The sequence below is a fragment of the Canis aureus genome, chromosome 21 (assembly GCF_053574225.1).
Source record: "Canis aureus isolate CA01 chromosome 21, VMU_Caureus_v.1.0, whole genome shotgun sequence".
NCBI classification, from domain to species: Eukaryota; Metazoa; Chordata; class Mammalia; order Carnivora; family Canidae; genus Canis; species Canis aureus.
The window spans coordinates 23,896,897-23,923,872 of record NC_135631.1 but is presented as its reverse complement, the minus strand read 5'-3'; the positions used below and the strand labels follow the sequence as shown (position 1 = coordinate 23,923,872).

Genomic DNA, 26,976 nt, shown 5'->3' with positions numbered 1-26,976 from the left:
CGGCCCAGGTCGTGATCCTGGGGTCCCACGATCAAGTCCTGCATCGGGCTCCCTGCAGGGGGCCTGCTTCTCCCTCTGCCTGTGTCTCTGCCTCTCTCTCTCTCTAGGTATCTGTCATGAATAAATAAATAAATTCTTTTTAAAAAACCCCACAAAACTCTTTTCCATTTCTCCCCCGAGCCACACCATGATGGGGGAAACTCTCCTACGCCCACAGATGCTTAGGAGGAGGAATTGTGTGAGTGCAGGTAGGTAAAGGAAGGAATTTCCCATCAGATTTAAAGTGATATGGACCCTCGTAGGCATAAACGGAGGCAATAATCTTGAAGATAGAACTCCCGGGAATCTGAGAAATCCTAGGGGGAGTCTTTGAACTTTCACGAGATAGTGAAGCAGGAGAGGGGGCATCCAGGCCAATCCTACCCAGATCTCCAGGATCTGTAGGATATGGGACCAAATAGGTGTTTGGAATCTAGGATTGATGTAATCCCAAACTGCCAGGCAGCAGTGATGATGGTGGTGATGATGGTGGTGATGGTGGTGGTGATGATGGTGGTGATGGTGGTGATGATGGAGGTGATGATAATGGTGACAGTGGTGATGATGATGATGGTGGTGGTGGTGGTGATGATGGTGGCGTCAAAGACTGTTCAGTAGAATTCTCATAGCACCTAGCAAGAAGGGACTCCACCCCTCTTTTACGGATGAGGGTACTGAGGTGCAGAGAGTTTAGGTACCTTGTCCGAAGTCACATAGTAAAGAGGGTGGCATCCGTCCTGATTGAACTTGAGGGGGCTAACTCTGTTCTTGGGGTTTATCTACCAGGATGGGCCGTGGGCAGGTGCACCTGCTGTGTACTGCCCAGCCCGGGGCCTCCTCTCCTTTTCCATCTGCTAATGGTGCTCTCTGGGGCGCACAGCCTGAGGGGCCATGGCAATGAAACATTTCAGCAAAACACCTCAGTGACCAGGTGAGCACAGCGTAGCCAGTGACTCAGCACCGTGGGTGGTCACCAGCCCGGGCCGGGAGCTGGGCCCAGCCCCGAGGGTCCAGGCAAAGTGGCGTGGTGGCTGGAGGACACGGTCCCGTGGGGCTGTGCCTGTTCAGTTGTCCAAGTGATGGGGGCGGACAGAAGGGAGCATCTCGTTCTTCCCGAGACGGTGGTCAGAGGAGGAGGCGGCCGCGCCTCAGTGGAGACCTGAAGGATAAAGACCTCACCAGACGGGCCAGGGTGGGGTGAGGAGGCGCGTTCCTGACAGAGGACGTGGCACGAGCAGAGGCAGAGAACTGTGGGTTTATGCCCTGCCTCGGGGGAAAGCCCTCCGCGAAACTCCAGGCTGCGTGGGGTGCGGAGCTGACGTGCAGGGTCCGAGAGCTTTGTGGGACTCGGATCCCGAAATGCGGTAGGTGGTCTTGCTAAGAGGTTAGGTCTCCAAACAGTTGTTCCCCTTATCCACGGGGGTGGGGGGTGTTCCAAGACCCCCGGCCGATAGTGCCGAGCCCGACGTACACCACGCACACGCCCGTGACAACGTGCGATTCACAGACAAGGCCCAGTGAGAGAGTGAGGACGTGAGTATCAATAGGATGGAACAATCCCGGCAGCCCCGGGGGGCTCAGCGGTTGAGCATCTGCCTCTGGCCCAGGGCGTGACCCCAGGGTCCTGGGATCGAATCCTGCGTCGGCCTCCGCACAGGGAGCCTGCTTCTCCCTCTGCCTGGGTCTCTGCCTCTCTCTGTGTCTCTCATGAATAAATAAACAAAATCTTAAAAAAAAAAAAAAAAAGGAACAATCCTAACAACGCCCTGTAATAAAGGCTACGAGGATATAGTCGCTCTGTCTCTCCCCCTCCCCCCCCCCAGTACCTGACTTACGCACTCCCCCTTCTGCTTCCTGTGAGGACCTGGGCGATGAGATGCATGACAGGTGGAGTGAGGGCGGCGCCGGCGCTGTGGGGAGCATTAGGCCACCGCTCACCGCGTGGCCGCACAGGACCGGCCTTCCCCGTGGGGCTGGAAGCACGGGAGGCCCAGCTCCGCATAAGGGGCGCTGCTGCGCTGAGTGGGTGTGCAAGGAGGCAGGGACCGCGGGCTGGGGGACCCGAGAGAGGAGCCCTCACCTCCACCCTCCAAGACCCGCTACGGCAGTGGAAGCCACGAGAAGGGCAGGGAAAGCCTCTTGAAGGGCCTGAGGGCAGAGCCCCTGAAGAGTGTGCGTGTGACGTGCCCACTTCCTAACCGGCCCTTCACGGACAAACACCCGCCGGGCAGGTAGGGACTGCCCTGCACAGGCAGGTGTCTGAGCTCACGTGGAGCGGTGGGGACCCCGGAGTCCGGGAGCGCGCACCCCACCCCAAGGGGCAGCCTCGCCCCACTTCTGGTCTGTCGCCGTGAAGGCATGCGGGCCTGGTTTTGCCAGAGCTTCTGCTTTTTGTGAAGGAAGAAATCTAGAATTTTAGATAAAATTTTCTGCGCTTTAAATGAAAACAACTAATTCGAATGTTTTTAAAACACCATACAGGCCAAAGAAAACTCAAGTATGAGCAGGGTTTAGCTAGCCACCGGGTTCCCCTCTCCTCCCATTTATCCTCCATCACCCATCCAGCCACCTCACCCCACATCCGTCCCCCATCCCTCCATCCCTCCATCTGTCCATATGTCCCTCTATTCATTTCCTCCCATCTACTCATTCATCCACCATCCGTCTGCCCATCCACGTACCTACATATCCACCCACCCAACCACATCCACACACACACTCCCCGCTTCACGTATCCACCTACTTACCTATCCGTCCGTCCATCCATCCATCCATCCATCCATCCAAGCATCCCTCTTCCAGTTAAGTACACTCTTTCTCAAACTTTTACAAACTTTCTCAAGACTTTTACAAGAGGTTCAGTCTGTTCCGTCTTCTCCATCTGCCCTTGGCAGTTCTCTTCCCCTCCAAGTTCAAGCAAATTCTACGCTTGTAAAGTGGTGCAAATAAGGGCGAGCTTGCACCTGCCCCTTTTTACAGAGGAATTTTTGCTCTGTCTCTTGCCCTTGCCGTGCTGCTTGAAGTAGGAGGGTATTTTTTTTCTCCCCTTGGATTTGAACCTTCACAAGTGTTCTGGAACAAAATTAAACCAAAGAGAGAATTAGGTTCCCCTCCCTTTTCTTGGAAATATCTTGCCACTGGGCCACGCTCCCTGGGAATTAAATAAATCTTCAAACGGAGATCAAAAATAGATTTCTCAGTGGGGTTTCCAGGCGTCCGTAAATGGACTTCTTGCAAATGGGTTAGGTTTGACAAATTCTAGATTGTGATTGGGTGAGTGTGCACTATATCTGTGCAAATAACCTTCTTTTTAACTTTCTCCTCCAGATTCAATTTCAAGTCCTCCCTCCTCCTGCCTGCTTCAACTGTCCTTCCTTACTCTCCCTAGACATCTCCAGCTTGAGGCTAGGGAACGGGAAGGGGGGAGGGACAGGTAACCAACACTCATTGTGCTAAATGTTTTTTTTTTTTTTTTTTAAGATTTTATTTAACTGAGACAGAGAGAGAAGGAGAGCACGCGCATGAGCAAAGGGGAGGAGCAGAGGGAGAGGGAGAAGCAGACTCCCCACTGACAGGGAGCCCAATGTGGGGCTCGATCCCATGACCTGAGCCGAAAGCAGACACTTAACCAACTGAGCCACTCAGGCGCCCCTGTGCTAAACGCTTGGCCCATGTGATGGGGTTCATGTTCCTGATTGCCGTGGCCCGTGTCCTGGCGTGATCTAAACACCAGGCATTGCTAGATGCTAAACTCTCTGCACCTTAGTATCCTCATCTGTCAAAATGTGACAAAGCTTCTCTCTCCACTCCCCCAGCAAAGGGAAATACTCTCCAGGGGGCCCCCTGACACACCTCGCCCACCCTCAGAGGAGCGAAACCTTTGCTAAAATGTAAATGCCCCCGCTGGAGTTCTTCTCATCCCCAAGTCAGTAGTAGATTGGGAGGCCCCCAAGGACAGCACACAGAGTGGTGGGTGTCCATGGGGTAGGAGGGAGCCAGGGAAGGATCTGCACAGAAGCGCAGGAGGGAGCAAGGACAGGGACATGGCCCTGGAGGTCCTGGGCACCTCAGGGGCAGGAGTGCAGCCTGGGGCAGGGGTGGCAAAGGAGAAGAATCCCTTCTCTTCCATCCCTAGACCATTTGATCTGCTACTTTTTCAACTGGAACCCTCCCCAGATGGTGGGAAGCAGCACAGTGTCATGGAGAGTGTTTCTGGTCACCCTTGACCCTCGGTCTCCTTTTCTATCAAAGGGACAGGACTGCTGGGAGGGAGGAAACAGGATGAGTTAAGTTACTGTGGACGGGGGCTCGGCTTCTCCTCAAGGGGCTGCTTCTGACCCGGTGGGCCGTCCGGGTCCGGCCTCTCCCAATATCAAGGCACAGAGAGGTCTGTCCAGCTGGGCCTGGTGTGAGGGCAGGACGAGGGACCCGTCAGCCTCCATCCCCTGCAGCCATGAAGGCGCGTGGTCATCACAATGAAAACCTCAACCGCGTCTATTTTGTGCCATGTGCTCTGCAGGTGCTCCGGGCAACACCGCGACATCCGCCTGACGGAGGGACTCCTCGGAGTGGAGGAGTCACTCGGGAGGAGGCTCGCAGGGGGTAGGTGATTTCCCCAGAGCCCGAGGAGGGGACTACTCAGGACTGGGGGTTGGTGATGGGCAACAGGGGCCAAAAGGCCCGCAAAGCCTAGAATATTCACAGTTTGGGCCTTTACAGAAAGAGCGTGTCCGCTGTTGCTGCAGCAGAACAGCACCGCTGACCCCCGATGGTCTCCCTCCCCTCACCCTCCTTTGTGGTTTGTGGGTTTTTTTAAAAAAACATTTTTAAAAAGTAATCTCTATAGGGCCCCTGGGTGGCTCAGTGGTTGAGCATCTGCGTTCAACTCAGGGTGTGATCCTGGGGTTCTGGGATCGAGTCCCCCTTTGGGCTCCCTGTGAGGGGCCTGCTTCTCCCTCTGCCTGTGTCTCTGCTTCTCTCTGTGTCTCTCATGAATAAATAGAAACTTTTTTTAAAAAAAGTAATCTCTATACCCAAAGTGGGGGCTCGAACCCATGACCCTGAGATCAGGAGTCACACGCTCCACCGACTGAGACAGTGAGGCGCCCACCCTTATTTTCATCTACAAGCACTTGTCCTTACCTGGTGTTACAGGTGTACTGTACACCTGGCACACGTGTGTGTGTGTGTGTGTGTGTGTGTGCATAGACACGGGCCTAGGCGCTCGTTATGGGCTCCTGCTCTCCTGTCACCGCTCCACCCCTGGGCTTGGAGCCCCTGCCCCCCGTCGGGCACTTGCAGGGCCCGGGTGCGTGAACGAGGCCAGTAACGGCAGCTACTTTGAGCAATTTCTTTGGCGTAGCCCTGCATGGAGCAAATGTTGGTGGCCCTCCGATGGCCATATGTTGCCATCCTACCCCGTCCGTGCGGCGGCATTCGGGAGTGGGGGCTGGGGGAGCTCAGGAATGGGAACGGGGCCCCGAGGGAAGGGCCCTGGAGAGCTCTCGCCGGGCCGGGTGAGAAGGGTGATGCTCCGTGGGGGGACAGACGGGCCGGGTGAGAACGGTGACACTCTGCGGGGACAGACAGGCCAGGTGATGCTCTGTGGGGGGACAGAAGGACTCCAGGTGAGAACAGTGATGCTCCACGGGCACAACAGGCTCCGATCCTCAAGCCTGTGCTTATCTTCTCAGGCCTTCACCCCGCGAGCCTGTTTCAGGCTTTTCCAGGAAGCTCCGGGGCTGGAGGCTGAGTCCAGTGGGGCCGGTCCCCAGATCGCCACCCTTCCCCTGTGGGTACAGACAAATGTTTCTATATTTGATCGTGACCACTGCGACTCTTCCCAGGGGCTCCGGGTGCCGGATACACACTGTCAGGTCCAGTCCCATGACTTGGTCCGGTGCAAGTTTTTAGGCTTCACGGTTCTCCTTTTCAGTTAAATCAGCAAGCAAGCAAAATGCCTTAGTCTCTCACGCCTGGGTATGTGGCCGCCTTGTGTGGCAGCGGGGGTACAGGGTGGCCTCTGGATCCTGGCTGGTCTAGGCTGCCCCTTGCACTGGGCCTGCCGGGTGACTGTCCCCACCTGGGTCCGTATGGCAGACTGTATAACCCAATGCCAGCGTAGCCGATATGAGCTGGGGACCGTGGCCCATCTTCGGGCTTGGTTATGTCCTGGGCGTGCCCCCTGCCCGGATCAGCCCCGTCTTGCTTGGCACCGTGGAGCACCGCCAGGTTGTCGGGCCAGGCCCTGCTCGAAGCGTTCGACAACCAGGAACCGCGTCCTATCAGGCTTCCCTTCCCAACCTGGCCTTTTCTTTCACTGTGATTCTTCTACGGGAAACTTCAAACATACGATGTTTTAGTGAGTGTCCTGACCCAAACCATGGCACACCCAGAAGGTGTTTACTGGAAGAGAATGGAATACAGAGATGAGGGAAAGTGTAGTGAGGGTTCTGGAACCCGAGTGGAAACGTGTGACGCGCACCGATTAGCAGAGACCGTGGAGAGACAAACACATGACCCAGGGACTGCCCAACAGGAACAATCATCGGATGCCGGGGCCACTGAACCCTGGCCTACGGGCCAATCCTGGCCTGGTGCCTGTTTTTGTAAATAAAGTCTGAACGGAACAAGCGACACTCACTCACTGACGTGTTGTCTGCAGCTGCTCTGTGCTACGGTGACAGATTTGAATAGTGGGACACAGACTGTATTGCCCAGAAAGCCTAAAATAGCTACTATGTGGCTCATCCCAGAGAAACTTTGCTGACCCCTGCTCTATGGGCTGCAAGGTATCCCCCTAAATTTTCATATGTTTATGAAACATACGAACATGCTCCCTCAGAATGTGACAGGATTTGACGATAAAGGTAAGCTAAAAAGAGGTCATTCGGGTGGGCTGGTGTCCTTATAAAAAGAGGAAATGTGGACACAAACACATAGAAGAAAAGCTACGTGAAAACAGAAGGAGAGGCAGCCACCCGCGAGCCAAGGGGGGCAGCCTCAGAAGAAAGCCATCCCGCCGGCACCTGGGTCTCGGACTTCCAGCTTCTAGAACTGTGGCAAGATAGATTCCTATTGTTTACACCACCCAGTCTCTGGCCGCCAGTCAGCCTCATAGCTCCTCTTTGCTTTATAGCAAATGAAAACCACCGTTGTGGCAGCACAGAGCTCCCACTGGAACCGCGGGAAGGTGGAGGGGAACCAGGGGACGAAGCATCCTGTCTGATTTTTGCACCACCGGTGACCCCCCACTGGCTGCACCTGCCCAGCTGCACCAACCAGCTAACACAGAAGTCCGCGTGATTGAGCTCATCAAGGCACCCCCCTGCCCCCGAGTGCAGCGCAAGGCGAAGAACAGAAAATGGACCCGAGGCAAAGGGTAAAATGACCAGCACGTACACAAAAAAGTCGAGAGCATGGTGTAGTGAACCCCTGTGCCCATCACGCAGCTTCAACAATTACCAGCATTTCCCATTGTTACTTCATCTATATCTTGTGTGTCTCTTATTTTTTCTAGAGTATTTTACAGCAAATCCCAGGAATTACACCATTCACCCAAGAATAGTTCGGTATGCATCTAGAATGGAAAAAAGCATTATTTTTTATAAGCACGATGATGCCTTATGATACCTGATAACAATTCTTTACAAATTCCTTAGCAACATCCCCTCCCCCTGGTCTGTACTGAAATTTCCCCCACCGTCTGGGGAAGGTGGGATGTTCTAATCGAGAGCCAGAGCTCTTACGGCACCTTTCTTTGATGGAAGAATTGGGTTATTTGTCCTGTAGAACTTCTCACATTCTGAGTTCGCCTGATGCATCACTGTGTTGTCATTTAACCGGCTCCCATGATCCCCTGGATTTCCTGTAAATTCTCATATGGAAAGGTTTGATCGGGTGCAGGCTCCGTGTTGATGGGCGGTGTCATCTACTACATGACTTTCCAAGAAGAGAGTATCTGCTTCCCCCACTTCCTGCGGTGTCAACGAGGATCACAGGGTTCAGACATGTCTGTCTCAACCCTCCACTATCAAGCTCCCTATCAACCTTTTATCTAATCCTGTTAGTGTTTCTTGATAATCACTGCCAAATCTCTTATTTGGATTTGCAAAGTGGTGAAGCATTAAGTCAGGGCTCTGTAGAGAAACAGAACCAATCAGGAGATAAAGATTTTTTTTTTTAATTTTTATTTATTTATGATAGTCACACAAAGAGAGAGAGAGAGAGACAGAGACACAGGCAGAGGGAGAAGCAGGCTCCATGCCCGGGAGCCCGATGTGGGATTCGATCCCGGGTCTCCAGGATCGCGCCCTGGGCCAAAGGCAGGCGCTAAACCACTGCGCCACCCAGGGATCCCAGATAAAGATTTAATGGGAAGAACTGGCTCATGTGATTGTAGAGGCCCGAGAGGTCCCATAATTTGCAAGCTGGAGACCCAGGAGAGCCAGGGGTGTGATTCAAGGTGAGTCCAAAGGCCTGAGAACCACGGGAGCCGATGGTGTAAATCTCTGACCCGGGGCAGGAGAAAATCGTGTCCCAGCTCATTAGTCAGACAGAAGCAGTAGCAAATTCTATCTTTCTCTGCTTTTTTTGTTCTCTCCAGCCCCTCAGTGGGTTGGATGAGGCCCACCCACGAAGGGGAGAGCAATCTGCTTTACACAGTCTGCTGATTTTAATCTCATCCAGATGCACTCTCACAGACATGCCCCAGAATCATGGTTAGCCAAGTCTCTGAGCACCTCACGGCCTGGTCAACCTGACTATAAATTTAACCATCACAAGTGATTTTCTAAATCTACCATTCTTGCTGCATTCATTAGGTAGATTTCTTCTATAAAGAAGAACTTTCCCTCATCAACTGTTTAGTGCCCCTGAAGTATAATTTTTATTAAAAAGACAGAATAGATACATAATTCTTTTTCTTGATCAACTATCAAAACTGAGTTGGTGGATTTGCCACCAATGATTTTGGTGATGGTGGTGGTGGGGGGGCATCATTAAGAACTCATGATTTAGGTGCCTGGGGTGGCTTAGTTGGTTAAGCGTCTGCCTTTGGCCCAGGTCATGATCCCAGGGTCCTGGGATTGAGCCTCATGTTGGGCTCAATGCTCATCTGAGAGTCTGCTTCTCCCTCTGCCCTTCCCCCCAATTCGTGCTCTCTCTCTCTCTCTCTAATAAATAAATAAAATCTTGAAAAAAAACACTTCATGATTTAAAACAAATATCTGATGCATTTAAATCAATTATAGTCAACATTTCTTTTGATGCCCCAATTGTCCCATCTTTGGCCAGTGGGAGCCCATTCAACAACTTGGGCTCCTATGTCCTTTTGACCTGAGAACATTAATATATAATAATTGCATTGCTTTCTAGCATGACAGGATGCCCCAGACTCATCATGTGTATTTCTCTCTCCAGACCAGTAATCATTTTTTCCAAGAAGCCTTGTGTCCTGATCCAGATTTACTGGAAAACAGAGGCCAAGCTGAAAGCACACATTCTAACACTTAGCTGGGAAGAGTGAGTTCCAGGGAGACAAAGGTGGTGAACAAAAGGAAGTGAGGTCAGGAGTGGGTGGGGGTGTGGGGGAGATGAAGTACAGGGCAGGCGTGTCCAGGCTGCCCCAGCTTCACAGCAGACACAGCCAGCTGCTTGGTTGGACAGCACCTCTTGAGACAGGAGGCATGAAACCGCGGGCTCTCAGAATAACCAGCTGGTGAGGGAAGAAGGGAGGTAGTTCGCCTTCTGTATTTCTCTCATTTGTTGTGTCACATGCTATGGCCCTCTCTGCATCCCTGAGCTGTGTTTCCTGGCTCCTGTCACACAGGTGGAGGGGAAGTCAGTGTCCACATGTCCAGGCCAGTCAGTGTATGGTTTATGCGGTCTCTCCTGGCCTGTCACCGCTCTGCATGGGGACTCCTCAGTGTACGCTGGTGTCACTGGTCCTGGACATGACACAGCTTTACAACCGGGATGACGGAGTAAGTTATTGTTAGGGCTGTGTTGGCCAGGAAGCGAGACAAGTGTGCAAGGCCCATTGGTACAGGTGGGCCGAGGAGATGCGCTCAAGTACTTCTGCGCCTTGTGCCTCTCGGCTACGTGTAGACCTTCTTCCAGGATTCAGATCTCATATGGAATGAATTGTTCTCACTCCCGTCCCGGGAGGGGAGGTACGAGTCCAATCCTATAAGGCAATTTTCAGTTGCAGTCTCCTAAGAAGACCTAATGAGGCTTAGCAAACCAAGATACATTCCCCCCTGCCACGGCCAGTCCAATGGTCAAAAGACATATTCACTCTCTCACTCCTCTTCCACCTCTTTCAGTTCTACAACTTCCAGTTCAGTTCCTTACTAGAGCCCTGGGCAAAGCTTCCCTGTCTACATTCCCAGACCTCTGTTGATACTGGAATCTTACAGCAGTGAGGGTGAGATGAGAATGTGGGGCAATGCTGTGTTCACCACTTGGTTTCTGGACCCACACTCTGGTTCAGAGTAAGCACCGTGCCCAGACATGCCGCCCTGCGAGGTGTCAGCGAGCTGGCCTTTCCACCATCTCTTATGGGGCTGATTTTCTTGGGGTGATGAACCACATGGAAAACTAGGGGGGTCTTGTGGTTCCGAGCCCAGTATGTCCCATTCGTCTTATAGTAAAATGTGCTCTCTGGTCTGTGACGATGTGATATAGGATATCACGTCAATAAACCAGGCGTTCTGTCAACCTTCAGATGGTGGTGCTGATGGAGGCATTGTGGCAAGAGTAGGTGGTGATCCTGGCAAGAATGACCTTCCACCTCAAAGTGGAAGGAGGCTGATATAATCTACTTGCCACAAGGATGCTAGTGGATCTCCCCCCAAATGGGACCATGCTGAGGGCCCAGAGTCACTCCCTGCTCCTGGCACGTTGGACATTCGAAGCATGAGCAGCTATAATAAAAAGGACTCCATGTCTTGGGGCCTGCACTTAGCCTCCAGACCTGCCACCATGGCTCCCTAGGTCATGGCCCCCCCTGCAAGCCCTGCAGAGGCCAAGGAGGGAGTCAGTGGTTACCAGCTAAGTATTTTGCATCTACCCACGTGAGTCCATTCATGTACCTCTTCCCAGATTTCCCTGTTCCTGATCTTATGCAGTGTCTCCGCCACCATCCACTGCCACCAAAGGGCTGAGGAAATGCCCGATCTATCATCATGAAACCCTACACTCCATGACCGCAGACTCAAAGAGCACACTGTAATAATAACCAAGCACGAAGGACACATCAGGCTCAAACCAAACACAGATTGCTCTTCCACATACCTCATCGCTAAGGACAACCAGACTGATAAAAAATGGTGGAATGGCACTGTGAAATGTTAGCTAACAGGCCAGCTGAGGGAACTTTGCAGGGTTGGGACACCGGAGGTGGTATTTGGACTCTAGTCTTTTTTCTTCCAGGCCCTTGACTCCTGACCAATAAGCTGAGACATTTGCAACTGACAAGGAGTCAGTATTTCCAAGGATTAAGCCAAAATACTTCTGGAAGCTCTGCCTGCTGGGAGAATTTCCTTCACCACTGTTTCTGGGAACCACCTCTACATGGGGTTGTAACATGGCGGTAGTCCTTTCCTGGCTATAGTCAACATGATACTAATGCTTCTAGAGCCACTGCAAGTGCTGTTGAGGGACTCGGAGGGATGCCGGTTTCAGAGGATGCTCAGAGCAAAAGAGGACACCCCAACATGTGCAGGCAAGCTTCCCTGGCCCACAGGCTGGGTGACCCAGCAGATGGGATAATACGAGAGGTATTTATGGCAGCTAATGATGCTCTGAGGTTTCTTTTATTTTTAAGATTTTATTTATTTATAAAAAAAGAAAGAGGCAGAGATATGAGCAGAGGGAGAAGTAGGCTCCCAATGTGGGACTCGATCCCAGAACTCTGGGATCACAACATAAGCCAAAAGCAGACGCTCAACCGCTGAGCTACCCGGGGTGGCCCGATGCTGTGAGGCTCCTAACAAACTTCAGTAAGAGACACAGGAGCACAGATCCTGGGAGTTCTGCAGCCAGGCCTTGCCTCGATTCCGGGCTCTACCAGAGACTAAACACCTGACCCTGGGACCCAGAGCGTAACCACGGATGTTCATTAAGATCTGAGTATTACCAGCCCAGTGAGTCATCAGCTTGGGTGGCTACAGCCGTCATCCACTGAATGATAAAAATGACACATTCGGATTAGGCCCCACCAAAGGCAGACAGCGCGAGTAAGCGACGAGAGCAGGTGGTCCCGGCTCCCACGGCACCTCCTGCCTTGACACCGACACATCTCCCGACAGAGCCACGATAACGAAGGTCTGTTGCTTTCCTTGCCGTGGATTGTCTTGGACCTCTGTGTTATTAGGGATAAAGAAGGAAATAATCCGCCATAGCAGCAGCCCCCATGTCAAGTGTCGGAGATATCACAACCGCAGGGCAGCTGGGCCGCAATCGGGGCTGCCACCGATCGGGTTTACGGTAACCTGCCACCGTCCTTCAAGATGAGTCTGCGCTTCCAAGGGCTGGAAATGGGAATTAAACAGAGATGTGAGGGGAGCTGCCGTCCCTGTATCCTTTCCGCCTGGGGTGGTAGCACTCATCTATAATCCGTGTCCAGGTGCCACTTTGCTCTGGATTTACGGGTCGGCCAGGGCCGAGGAGGGCTTCCGCACGGCCCTTCCTATCAAAAGGGCCCCATCAGCCAGCGAACCGGGGTGAGGACTCGTGAGGGATATTCATTACCTGCAGGCCCTGCAGTCAGAGTTCTAACTGGGAACCAGAGACATAAGCAAGGGGTGGGTCCTTAGACTTTCCCTCCGGTTATCCTGGCAAAAGACACCAGGGCTCTTTGGGGAAGGACTGGAGAACTGTCTAGCACAGTTCTTAAAATGGTATCACGAGATCCTTCTCCAAGGGGATCCAGCCTCTCCTTCTGGGGTCCAGGCGTTTGTGAACGAGCCTGGGGGGCACTGGGTGAGGGTCAGGTATTTTCCACCGTGCCCACTGAGATCAGCCTTCTGTTTTCCAGCGCTCCGAACTTTTTCATTATAAAAATTAGGAAACACTCTTGTTCACTTGCCTCGTTGGCCAACAGACCAAGAGCACCATGGTTGATTAGCCGACTCCTCAAACCCCGGCAGGTCAAGGACACCAAATGCCACCCTGGCCTTCCTGGCAACTACAGTAATAATGCTTCTTGCCTCCGGTGGTACCTGCCGTGTGGGGTCTTGCCCTTCCAGAATCCCAGTGTGCCCCTGGAATTAGAAAGCCCAGTTCCATGGTAACATCTCCCATGGTCAACTGGCTTTCAAAGAAGCCGGTGCACCTCTCACGAGAGAAACCTTTATCGCCTCAGTAAGGGAAGCAGTGTGTGTCCTCCAGGAACACCTGGCCAGGTGAAGGATTCTCAGGTCTCATGCAATAAGTTCATTCTACCTTTGGTATTTACCTGAATCTTTTGTCTTCTTTATATTCTACCAAAGTGGTTCTGACATCATTACCTCATTAACTGTCCGTCATCTTCACGTACAAGGTTCAAGAAGCCAATTTAGGTAACTAGATGGGCTCCAGATAATCCTTGTCAAAACTTCGGGTCCTGAGTGGTAGATGTGTGACTCCATACCGTTCCCCCATGCTCTGCTTCTCCTGCCGGCCTCATATCCTAAAGACCCACCTGCACAGATGTTTCCTGGTCCCTGCTGGTACAACTCAGCCAGTTCCTAGAATTTATTTTGGGTGTGGGCGATTTCCTCCTGGAGCGGGGATGATACTTCCCCATTCGGGCTGGGCGGAGATCTGGCCCTGGTTGTCAGCCTGTGAACAATAAGATGAGCAGAAGAGGATCTTCAGAAAACTAGGCTTCGTTCTGTGGGGCACTTACTTCAGGCAAGATCGTGGGTTATTCTGGTGTAACAGAGAAGGGGAGACTGTTCTCCTTTGATAAACAGGATGGGGCTACTTTTTCCAGCAGAGTAATTCTGAGAACTGTTGACATTCTAGACTCTCAAGCTCATTCACCCCTTCTCTTGAACCCCCAGTGCCCGGTCCTGAAGCCCATTCTTTTTCTACCTGGCTCTGACTCTGACGTAGGAAATTTATTTTGGCTACGCAGTGAGCATCCTTCGTAGTCCCAAGCCTTTATAATCAGCTCCTGGGTCTGCTGCTTATGTCTTGTCTGCCTTTCGGTGGTGGGGACGAGCTCTCTGAAGCCACCACGCAGGCCCTCTGGTTCTCACAGTGCACCGTGAGGTAGCAATGAACTACCTGAATGATTCCTGAGCTGCTTAGTTCCTCTTTTTTCAAAGTTTCCAATGCCCTCAAAAGCAGTGACTCATGCCAGTCTTTATAATTATTATCACCCCTTTTTTAATCAAGTGTAACAGCCACCTGATAATTGAAAACCTCACTTCATAACAATTAACGGCAGGTGACAGCTTTAGTAATTGTGATATCACTGCTTATCGGGGGTTCCATCAACCAGAAGCAATGGGAGACTTGCTGCATTCGGTCAGGCGGGCAAGCCAACGCCACAATCCCGTCCTGCTTCTTAAGGGTCACTTCTAGTGACAACTATCTAAGCCTAATTTTGCTAGAAAGTAGAACGTGGCACAAAACATTCATGCTGTAACAACTTATTTGTATTTGACAAATACAGAACATGAGAGACTCCTAACTCTGGGAAATGAATGAGGGGTAGTGGAAGGGGAGGTGGGCGGGGGGGTGGGGTGACTGGGTGTCGGGCACTGAGGGGGGCACTTGACGGGATGAGCACTGGGTGTTATACTATATGTTGGCAAATCGAACTCCAATAAAAAATATACAAACCCCCTCCTCCAAAAAACCAAATAGATATTTATATTTAGTAAATATATTTAAATATAACTTTAGTTATATTTAGTTTAAGTTTAAATATTTAAGTATATGGGCAGCCTGGGTGGCTCAGCAGTTTAGCGCCTCCTTCAGCTCAGGGCGTGATCCTGGAGACCCGGGATTGAGTCCCACATCAGGCACCCCGCATGGAGCCTGCTTCTCCCTCTGCCTATGTCTCTGCCTCTCTCTCTCTCTCTCTCTCTGTGTCTCTCATGAATAAATAAATAAATAAATAAATAAATAAATAATCTTAAAAAATATTTCAACTCAAGTATTTAAGTTTTAAGTATTTAAGTTTAAATATGCTCAACTTTCTTGAGCAGGCCTAGGAAAGCAAGAGGGATGAAAAAATGGGAGAGGCGCCAGAAAGGAGGGAGGGTCATCACAAAGGTGGTAATTACTGAGCTGGCTGGAGCTTTGCAAAAAGAAAAACCAAAAAAAATACTGATGGTTGCTTGGCGTCACTGGACATCACCGGAAACTGCTGTGATTCTGAGCAATCCACCATGAAGAAAGGCAAGAATTGTATCTATCTAGTGTTCCCTTTTTACCGCCTTTTTACCGCCTTTTTACCGGTCTTTGTGCCAAATGGTGCTGTATATACCCTGAGACATGCAGGTGGTGCTCACCGGCCCCTCCAGATAGCTGATGGGGATGTCGTAACTTCTATGGGTCCTCCTCAGGTAGTGCGTAGGCCCATCATTGTCCCTCTCCAGCCAGTGCTGCAAAGGGTTCTCCCCACTCTGGCGGACGTTGTAGCACCAACAGTGAGCATGTCTTTGCAATCATAGAAATAGTGGAGCCTACGCAGGGACACTCTGGCCAGGAAGCCGAGCAAACGACCGGGGCCTGGAGGAACGGGAAAAAGCAGGACTGGGTAGGTCTGGGGTGCACATAGAGTAGGTCAGGTGTACCCTGGTTTCTTCTCGAAGGAAATAGTGTTTAGATCACAATTGAGGCATTAGATGCATTCATTGCTACAGGGCTGCCTCTGCTTCAGCAACTTTTCTTTGGACAGCAGAGGCATATTTCTCTCTCTCTTAGAAATACATTATGAGTTCATATTGATATTTCCAATTAAAATGGAAGATTACAGGGTCTTATTTGGGTTTATACTTGTGTCTGTCATCTCTTAGGCTGAAAATCTTGGTTTCCAGTGACATTCATAAAAGTACTTACTTGCTGATCCCACAGTATGAATGTGGTAGTTTCAAAATAAAAATACTAATCATACTGCTCTCCTTGTCAGATTGTGTTAATCTTCACTCATATTTGATGCCAATCTCTCCAGTGATTCTTGCTGAGAGAGGAACATACATCCCTGAGTTTTTGAATTCAGATTATGTGATTTTTTTTTTTTTTTTTTTTTTTTTGCCAATTAAAGATGGAATAAGAGTAAGGGTCGCTTTCAGGAAGAGGATTTAAGAGCCCGAGTATCTTTTTCTTCTGCCTCAATGTCTGGCAAGTATTCCGGACAGATGCTGGTCACCCACTTGGGTCATGGAGGGAAGAGGACATACATCAGAGCCGTAGCTAACATACCATAGACAGGCAATGTGGGGGAAAAAGAAACTTAAGTGGTTGAAAGGCACCGGGAGTTGGGTTGGTTTGTTATCACAATAGAAATAATCTAGTCTATCCTGATTGATTACCATTGAACACAGTTTTAAGGTTCCTCATAGTCCTTTTTAGTCCTTAGGATATATCCCATTAAGGATACACTACCAAGGGGACGGGGGTGGCTGGGTGGCTCTGTCAGTTAAGCATCTGACTCTTGATTTTGGCTCAGATCATGATCTCAGGGTTGTGGGATCGAACCCCTAGTCAAACCCCTGGCTTTGTATTCAGCGGGGGATCTGCTTGAGATTCTCTCTCTCCCTCTGCCCCTCTCCCTATTTGTGCTCTCTCCATCTCTAAAGTAAATAAATAAAATCTATTAAATAAGGATATACTGCCAAAATATGGTTTTCTAGAGTCATTTGCAATAACTTATCTTCAGGTAGCTGAACCATCAACCTAATATACGAATACTGTTTCCGTTTCCCCAACTTTTATAAATATTCTTTTCATCTTTAATTTCACATTTGAATTAAAACATTTACGTGGTTCCAAAGTCAAAATCATACAACAAATTACATGCAGTTAAGTCTAGGTTCCAACCCTACCCTTCTATCCTATTCCTTCTCTCTCCTTATAGGTCCCCATTCTTATTGGGTTTTGGTTTATTTGTCCTTTAATACCTTTTTTTTTTTTTTTTTTTTTTGAGAGAGGGAGAGAGCGAGCTTGTGCATGCATGAGTCACAGGTGGATAAGCGCAGAGGGAGAGGGAAAAAGAGAATCTTAAGCAGGCTCCACACTCAGTGTGTAGCCCAACGTGGGACTCAATCTCACAACTCTGAGATCGTGACCTGAGTTGAAATTGAGAGTCGGACGCTTAAGTGACTGAGCCACCCAAGTGCTCCCCATTCTTACCTACTGATAAGATAAGCAAATATGTTTCTATATTCATACATTCCCCCCTTTTTCTAAATAAAAGGCAGCATACCATAATTATTGTTCTGAACCTTTCTTAACAATATATTCTGGAAACTATTTCACATAAGTATCCCTAGGTCCTTCTTATTTACTTTATAGTTTTATAACACTCCATTGTGTGAATGCACCATAGTGTTTTCAACCACTGGCCAGTGATGGACTTTTGGATTGTTTCCATTCTTTTACTATTATGATTATTGGCAGTGGATATCCTGTGCTGTCTCATTTTTATTTCTACCAGTTTATTTTTTTGAGCTAGACTCCAAAAAGTAAAATTGCTATGTCAAAAGGTAGGTGAATTTGTCATTTTTCTAGATGGTCCAAATTCCCCTATATGGGGTTGTATCCTTCTGCATTTCAGTAACTTATGAGAACCCATTTCTGAGAATTTTATTAATGGAACATGTTGTCAGACTTTGGATGTTTGCCAATCTGATAGGAAGGAAATCATATCTCAGTAGAGTTTTAACTTTCATTTTTCATATTCTGAGCAAGTGGAGCCTCTTCCCATATATTTAAGGGTCATTTGCATTTCGCTCTGCAAACCATCCATATACCCTGACCATTTTTCTGCAGGGTTGTTGGTGGTTTTGTTCTCAATGTTTAGAAGCTCTTTATCTGTTAAGAATATTTATCTTTCATCTATGGTATAGGTTCTATTAGTAATATATATCTTTCATCTATGATAGTTTAAATAATATGGTCCCTGCCCAGGGATATTTGGGAATATCCAGCAAAATTATGAATGGGTCTTCCCTTTGACCCAGAAACTGCACAGAGACAATGGCCCTGGCATTGCCAAGTCACTGACCCAGCAACTGCCTATCTCTGGGCCTTTTGTTATACAAGAAAAAAAAAAAAAACCTTAAGTGGCTGTACTGTTTCTAAATGTTATTGTTATTTGAAGATGCTTTCCTACTTGAATATATATATCTGTTTTTCTAAATATCAGACTTGTTAATTTTATTTGAATGTTTCCCCTTCCCCTAGGCAGGTCAAGAACATCTATTCTCTCTAATTGCTATTTGTCACCTCTCTCATTTATCTCATATTTTCTTCCCACCATGATGTTACCCCGCCCAGTGATACACATAATAAAGCGGTCGTATCTGGTGCAGAGTTGAATGTGGGTCCCCTGGTGTATGACCAGGGCTCCCAGAGAAGCAGAAAGGAGAGAGGTGTGGCTTTACTGATTTTTCTTTCTTTCTTTGGAATGAGCACGCTGAGACTAGCAGCTGGATACCTTGGTCCTCAGGGCAGCAAGACTGCACTAGCTCTGCATGTGTGTCTTGGCAATGTCTGAAGGAGTTGCAAATAGCCTGGAGTACGTGTGGAGCCTGGGCCCTGCCTGGCCTCCTCTTGGGCCAGCTCAGGGGTCCCCGGGCTGTGTGTCTTCTTTGGCGATCATCCTCTTGGCCTTCTAAATGGTTATATCTTCTCTCCCCGATCTCAGGGGAGCTCACAATATTTCAAGAGTCTGATGCTTTGGTTCAGCTCATGGCTGCGCCTGTCATTTCATATGGAGGATTCTAGATTTGGCACTAACGTCCATAGACTCCATCCTAGAGAAATAAAAGCACTAGTACCTAAGGATTTATATTCTGCGTTATTTATTGCTACATCGTTTGTAGTGACCAAAAAAAACCAAAAAAACAAAACCCAAAAAACCCCAACAACATAAATGCCTATCAATAAGGGCCAATAAACGATGGTGCACTTGGACACAGGGCATTGTGTTGCTCCTAAAAAAAAAGAGTTAGAGCTGGATCTATCGACCTGGAGAGGGTGACAGTGATGTACTGTTCTTGATAAGCTACTGCAGTGAAAGAGAGTCCGCTCCGCTTTTTCTCTGTATCTTCTTTCAGTGAGCAAAAAGACGTCTTTGGTTTATGTCTACATGTTTGCTTAGATTTTTGAATATTTTGCATCTGTTGGGCCTCAGTTTCTTCATGTGTTAACTGAGGAGGACCCCAGGGCTTCCCCCACCGGGCCGCGGGGAGGGTCGGAGCAGCTGCAGCAGGCGTGCGGCCCCGCGCCGCCCGAAGAGTGCGTCCCCGGTAGGAGCAGGAAGTGCATCTCTGCTGTTATCATCACTGTGACTCTTTTCAGTGAACATAGAGACAGACATAGGAGGTATTTTCAGGCTGTTAATACTGGTTACGGGGTCGGGGGTGGGGAGAGAGTCAGGAAAGAAAGAGAGAAACTGTGATTTTCACAGAACAGAAATATTATGTATGGTAAACATTAAAGTGAAATCGTGGAAATTAATATCCTAAATTGTATCTAGGATGTGATAATGAATAGGAAGCACTATATGTATGTTTGGGGGGGAAATAAAAATACTGATTTAATTAGGTGACTGGAGTGCAGATAATTTTTAGCTCAGATCCTGCGGTTCTTTCGATGCGGTTTTTCCTATCAACTCTGAAAAGAGGGCCTCGTAGAGCTCCGGGCGCACAGGTGCTCTGTGAAAGGTAGCTATGGCTAAGTGAATTTTATTTTAATAACTGCTCCCCGCTCAGCTTCCCAGCCTTAGGCTCCCTCTTGAACACCCAGGCCTCCCCACAGGTGTCCTGAACTCCCCTCTACCCCACCGTGGAGCTGCTGATTATTCCTGTTTGCAGAGCCGTTTCGGTCCCGTGACACCAAGCACCAGGGGACCGTGATTGAAATTGTTCTTAACAGGGATCCCTGGGTGGCGCAGCGGTTTAGCGCCTGCCTTTGGACCAGGGCGCGATCCTGGAGACCCGGGATCGAATCCCACGTCGGGCTCCCGGCATGGAGCCTGCTTCTCCCTCTGCCTATGTCTCTGCCTCTCTCTCTCTCTCTCTCTGTGTGTGACTATCACAAATAAATAAAAAAAAATTTTAAAAAAAGAAATTGTTCTTAACGACTGAACTACAAAAAGCAGCAGTGCCTGATGCTCAGGCCCCGTACCTCTTGCCACCTCCTCCCGCACAGTGGACACGAAGGAGATAGCCTCGCCTATTTTTTGATGCAACGCAGAGCCAATTTCCAGATTGGAGTTGCAACGCCAGGGAAGTCACCCTGGAGAGAAGATACTAAACTGCTAGTGTCAAATTCTCTTCTCCATGTAAGCAGGTGCGGCGTGCCAAGCTCCAGTAACGCAGGCAGGCGGAGGTGCAGGCCAAGGGCGAGAGAGGCCTGGAATGGGTGGGGTAGGATGGAGGTGATGAGTGTCACTGCTTGTGTTGGGACAAGCACGGTGGGGAATGGCCCTTGTTCTGTTGATCTTGAGTTCAGTTTTATTGGAAATTTGGACCGGCCTTCCTTGCGCACAGAGCGACTCCGTGATTAGATCTTTATCTGCCCTCTCAGGGAGGAACGAAGGCATCTTGTTCTCAAAAGCAACCGCAGGCCTCATATGGAAGAGGCTATGATGGGAGGGGATGATGGATCCGAGGGATTCAAGGGCTGACAGGTGTCGGGTTCAGTTAGGTCCTCCCGCGGCCCCTCTGGACGTCCCCGCCTGACTGGACTCTGCTGGCGTCATCTGCGGCCTCCGCGGACGGCTGCGCTGGCCTCGGCGCCTCTGCAGGCCTCCGGAGGCTGATCAAACGGGTGACCAGGGTCCCTGCTTCTTCCCACCCCTTCCAGACTCCGAGACAGCACCGCAGCCCAGGGCCTGGGATCTGGCCTCCAGGTCCCTCTCACTGGGCCCGAACGGTGCGACTCAGAAATGTGCTGGGAGGAACCTCCGCCTGCAGCCGACTTCGATCAACGGGAGAGAGGAGGTGAGAGGGGAACCGACAGAGACTCGGTCTCATCCGTCCTGTCAGCGGCTCCCAGAGGCAGTTGCTCCAGACACCGGGCCCGGAGGCCTCCACCGGGCCGAGCGATTCCCCTGCTGACAACCCGCTTTCCGCAGTTCATCCGACGGCACCGTCGGTTCAGCAATCGCCGGCCTGCCTTGCTCTGCAATCCGTCTGCTGCTTTCCTTCCCTTTGTCCTCAGCTCTTACTGCCCTGGGTTCACACAGCACAAGAAAACACACGTAATCCTTCCCCCAGGCTCTGTGTTCTAGGGTCACGTGGTAGACAGACCAGTGGCTCCCGGAAGAGGTGGACGTCCTCATCCCTGGAACCTGTGCATGTGTTACCTTCCATAGTAAAACGGATTTTGCTATTATCCTTGAGTGAAAGCCACTTAAAGATGGGGAGACTATCCTGGATTATCCAGGTGAGCCCAGTGGGATCCCAGGGATCCCTGTGAGAGGGAGGCTGGAGGGTCAAAGCCAGGAGAAGGTGATGTCAGGATGGGAGCAGAGATGAGAGACGTGCAGCCATGAGCCAAGGAATGCGGGCTATTCTAGAAGCTGGAAGAGGAAAGGATCGGCCTCTCCCGGAGTCTCCAGAAGGAACCCTAACAACGCTCTGCGCCCCGTAAGACTCGCTTCCCACTTCCGACATCCAGAACTGTTGGAGAATGACTGTGCGTTGTTTTAAGCCACAAATTTGGGGCAATTTGTTGTAGCCGCTGTGGAAAACTAATAGAGGAACCTTGGCTAAAACATCTCTTGCTGCCCTGGTTTCCAGCATGATCCTATTTTGCATGATGGCAGCTGAATGTCACATTGTGTTTTCTCTTCGAATTCCTTCTGGGAACAAATCCCAGTCTCTTCTCTGGCAGATGGATGCCCTGGGTGCGCTGGGCCGAGGACGGATTCTCAGAGAGGCCACTGCATACGTATATGTTTATACGCAAACAACTGAAACAGGAAGTCTGGGAGGAAATCTTATTAACAAAGGCAGCAGGTGAGTTATTTCCTGCTTGAACCTTTGTAGATTTCCCCACTTATCTCTGACAAACAGGCATTTCTTTTATAATTAAAAAAAAAAATCATTTGAAGCGATTAGGTAGGAGATGGGCTAAGAATTCGCACCAGCCGCTGGTACTCTAGAAGTTAGTATAAAGGACAGACCACCGGGACCTGGAGGTGGTCAGGGAAGGCTTCGTGGAGGAGGGAAGAATCCGAGCAAGACCTGGCCGGATGGGTATTTGGGGGGCAGAGTAATGGAAGGAGGCATGATGTAAGCCACGGAAAATGTTTTTCCGAGGTTCCTAAATAAACCCATTTGACTTATAGGGGATGTCTGCAGAGAATGTAACCGCGTGCAAAGAAAAAAATACTTTATGCAGCATTTGCTTCTTTTGCTGGGTGTTGTACTAAGCACTCTGCTGCATTATTGCATTGAATCCTCCCAACAAACTCATGAGAAAGATTCTGTGAATTCCCAGATATATAGACGAGGACATGGAAGACAGATGCTGCATCGCTTGGCAGCAAGTGATGCGGGTCCAGATTCAAATCCCACGGTCACTCGTAACTTATGTTTGCGAGGCCGATTGGAGACGGCTGGATAGGAACCCTTAAGGCTTCGAACTATCAAATGCATTAATGTTCTACTGCTGCCGGTTCCAGACTGAACGTTTGTCTCTCCTCCCCGGTTCAGATGCTGAAGCCTAATCCCCAGGGTGATGACATTTGGTGACGAGGCAGTGGAGGGCTCTCATGGGTGAAATCGCTGCCCCGTAAAGACAGACACCAGGGAGACCACCTCTCTCTCCACTGCGTGACCACACAGCAAGACAGTGACCATGTGCAAACCGGGAGGGGGGTCCTCACCACCACATGACCTTGCTGGCACCCTGATCTCAGACATCTCAGCTTCCAGAACTATGAGAAATACACTGCTGTTAATCAAGCCACCCCGGCTACGGTATTCTGGTAAAGCTGTTTCACCTAAGAGCTTACATACCGAATTACTAAACACTTAGCAGATTGAAATGACGCTCATTTATTGTACCACAGTTCTGCGGGTAAGAGGTCCGGATAGGCCCGCCTGGGGTCTCTGTGTAGGGTCTCACAGGGCCACACTCACCGTATCGGCCAGGCAGGGCTCTCCTCCAGAGGCTCTGGGGAAAAATAATCAGCGCCCGAGCTCCGTCAGGTTGCTGGCTGAGTCCAGTCCCTTGTGGCTGTGGGCCGAAGTTCCTGCTCCCCGTGGCCTGTGGGATCCTCCTCTGCTGCTGGTGGCCGGAGAAAACGCGCCGCTCGTAAGGGGCTCGTGTGATTAACTTAGGCCCACCTGCAGGAGCTCCTCCCTCTGGCTGTTTCCTAATTATGGGAATGCAGCTGATCCTGTTGCCAGGCTTGGCAGCACTCAAAGGATGGATTGTATAGGGAAGAGTGTCACCCGGCCAGAGGTCTGGCTACCGCCACCAGGCCAAGGACTGGGGGGCTTTGTCCTGCTCGAGGAGCCTCCCTGGAGGTCCTGCAGAGGGATGCATCAGGCCGAAGGGTGGGCTTTAGGAGGGCTCGTGGGCGTTAGAGCAGGCGGGGACCGAGGCGCAGAGGAGTGACGGCTGCAGGCCCCAGAGCAGCGCCCAGCGGGCCAGGGCCTCCACCGGGCAGGCTCGGGAGAAGGCGGGAGAACACGGACCAGAGGGTAAGTAAGACGGAGAATCCTTGTGCAGGACTTGCGGCCTCTGGGGACACCTCCGCATTCCCGGCTTCACCTGAGCCTCACGTCCCACCTGCGGGGCGGGAGGCAGCCGTCTCCCCGGCCCAGGGAAGAAGCCGGCAAGTCCCCGAAGCTGAGTCGCACTGGCCGCCTGACTTGGGCTCCCTGTTTCCATGGCTCAGGAGCAGGAAACTGGGCCCTACTGTCCTGTGTCCCCCTGGTTCCTGCCACGGTGTCCCCGCTTCAGCCCATGGAGCTTCCTTCCCAAGGGAAATGTCCAGTGACTGGCGGGGGCGCAGGGTGAGGACGGGGGTGTTCCTTCCCTGCTCCGGACCCCGAGCCTTCTCAGTGAAGCCCGGAGGAGGCCAGGAGAGAGGGGGCCACAGACAGAGGGTTTTTTTTTTTCTTACCCATCTCAGCAGAAGAGGAGATGAGGGAGAGAGAACTTTTTTTTTACTTTTTAATGAATCAATTTTATTATTTTTTTAATTTTTAATTTAATTATTTTTTTATTGGAGTTCAATTTGCCAACATACAGCATAATACCCAGTGCTCATCCTGTCAAGTGCTCCCCTCAGTGCCCGTCACCCAGTCACCCCATCCCCCCACCCACCTCCCCTTCCACTACCCCTCATTCATTTCCCAGAGTCAGGTGTGTCTCATGTTTTGTCTCCCTCACTGATATTTTCACTCATTTTCTCTGCCTTCCCCCTTATTCCCCTGCACCAATTTTTATATTCCTCAAATGAATGAGACCATTTAATGTTGGTCCTTTTCCGATTGACTTACTTTACTCAGCATCATACCCTCCAGGTCCATCCACGTCAAAGCAAATGGTGGGTATTTGTCATTTCTAATGGCTGAGGAATATTCCCTTGTATACATAGACCACAGCTTCTTTATACATTCATCTTTCGATGGACACCGAGGCTCCTTCCGCAGGAGAGAAATTTTTATTTTTACTTTCTCTTAAATCATCACTTTGAAAAAGGAATGATATCCCTTCTCGACCTTTTGGTTAAGATCAAGTGTGAAGATGGTGCAAGAGGGTGGAAGGAAGGTGGAGACAGAGTGAGGGGGTATGGTGCAGCCCAGTGACACCTGTTGGTGATGATACAAGTCTATTAGAGGAAATATGAGGCAGTCCAGCGGAGCAGGAAGGAAAAAAAAAGGTCACTCATATTCCCACCACCCAGAAATGAGCCCATTTGAGGTTTTGGAGATGGACAGCCCAAGTTTTGCATGTGAGTATGCGTGTCCCGTAACAAGCACCTGCTTTTCTAGAAATCTGCTCTTGTGGTTGGTCCATACCCATGGCAGCTGTCAGGGATTGGGTCCCCGGGGCCCGATGGAGTGGACGCCTCTCCAACAGATTCCTGCAGGGCTTGTTCCCCCTGCCTCTTCCCCCACGACCAGTGGCCAGGCCTCAGGCAAGCCCCGTCTTTCCCTCTCTCCAGGAAAGCAGTCCACTTAGCTTACCCTGGGCTGCCTATTCTTCAGAAACAAATCACTTAAAAAAAAAAAAAAAAAAAAAAAAGCCCACACAAAATCCCCACATTCCATTAAGAAGTTCAGCCCAGTCATCTCAGGCCTCAAATGTTCCCATTTTCTCCGGTCTGCTTGAAAAGGAGAAAAGCAGAAAGGAGAATTTTAAATGGCACATATTGATCGGCTTGGCTCACCCAAAGAAGGCACTTTTTACCAGCTTTTCAAATTACAATTTATTCAATAGTGAAAAAGTAACTCAATTTGAGAAAGAGCACTGACACCCCGTAGGAGTTGCTTTCTCTCCACTTAAATTATATCATTATCAGAGTTCACTCATCATTCTCTGGAAGCCACCGGGCCAAGCACAGTTCTTGGCACCTGGGAGACAATCAATATAAAGACCGTTGAATTAATGAGACTATCACTGGCAGGGAAGCTCTACGTCCAGAGACTTGGGAGAGTCAATGTGGGGTGAAGCGAGTCAATATCCCGTGTGGTCAGCGCGGGGAAGGTCACAGGGTCTGGGAACAGCCTGACCTAGGTTCCAATCCCGCCCCCTTCTCGCTCTGTGACTACTCGGTATCTCCGGGCCCTAGTTCCCTCGTCAATGAGAGAAGAGACCTCTCTCCCGCATGTTTGTCGTGAGGATTCAAACAGACGCTCTCCATCAAATGCATCTGTAGGACCAGAAAAAAGAAGATGCCTCTAGACCCTATTCTGCTGGAGATTAGGGTCTGATTTCCCAAAGGAGAGGCAGCTATATCGTGAGTCCACTAAAATAGTTGTTGAATAAAGGAGAAAGGTGGTTCATGTCTCTCTCTCTTTTTTCCGATTCATTCTTAATACCAGAGGGGAATTGGGAGGGGGGATGGGTGAAAGAAGCAGAGGGGATTAGCGCACACTTATCCCAATGAGCCTTGAGTAACGAATAGAAGTGTTGAATCACTACATCGTACACCTGAACCCGACGGAACGCTGTATGTTAACTGTACCGAAATTAAAATTAAAAACTTAGAAAAAAAAAAAGCTGGTTCTTTTTATATCTCGCTTCCTCTCCTTGCCTACAATTCCAGAGTTGCCACGGCAGCTGGAGAAATGGATTGACTCAGAATCCTGGTGAACGGCACCGGGCTGTCCTTTTGAGTGCAGGATTTTTGTATACACCCCTTTCCCCGTTTTTTCTGTCTTCAGATGATCTGAATTTCTTTACCCACAATAAAAGGGTTTCGTTTGTGTAGTAGTTTCTCAACTGCAGATCTTGCTCAACATACAATGGGGTTCTGACCCAATAAACCTGTTGTATGTTGAAGATATCGTTAAGTCAAAAATGCACGTAACACACCTACCCTGCCAAGCATCCTAACCTAGCCTACCCTACCATCAACGTGCTCGGAACGCCTACATTAGCCTACAGTTGGGCAAAACCCTCGAACACAAAAGCCTATTTTATAATAAAGTATTGGCTAGCTCATATAATTTATTGAATACTGTACTGGAAGAGACAAAGAGAATAGTTGCGTGGGCCCAGGGTGGTTGTGAGTGTATCATC

General features: G+C 50.0%; 1 protein-coding gene across 3 annotated transcripts; it reads left to right on the top strand.

Moving 5' to 3' along the window:
* The first annotated feature begins 1,053 nt into the window (after positions 1–1,053).
* Positions 1,054–25,518, top strand: LOC144292783 (uncharacterized). Of its 3 annotated transcripts, none has more exons than XM_077863614.1 (3): positions 1,054–1,403; positions 4,559–4,641; positions 21,073–22,098. In XM_077863614.1, the coding sequence occupies exons 1-3, from the start codon at positions 1,399–1,401 to the stop codon at positions 21,324–21,326; spliced, it is 342 nt and encodes a 113-aa protein (XP_077719740.1). In that variant the 5' UTR covers positions 1,054–1,398; the 3' UTR covers positions 21,327–22,098. The 3 variants fall into 3 exon arrangements, 2 of the variants coding, with proteins under 2 accessions (XP_077719740.1, XP_077719741.1); XR_013360135.1 differs by lacking the exon at positions 21,073–22,098 and adding an exon at positions 22,929–25,518 and having other exon boundaries at positions 1,060–1,403; XM_077863615.1 differs by lacking the exon at positions 21,073–22,098 and adding an exon at positions 7,178–8,208 and having other exon boundaries at positions 1,063–1,403.
* Positions 25,519–26,976: the final 1,458 nt, after the last annotated feature.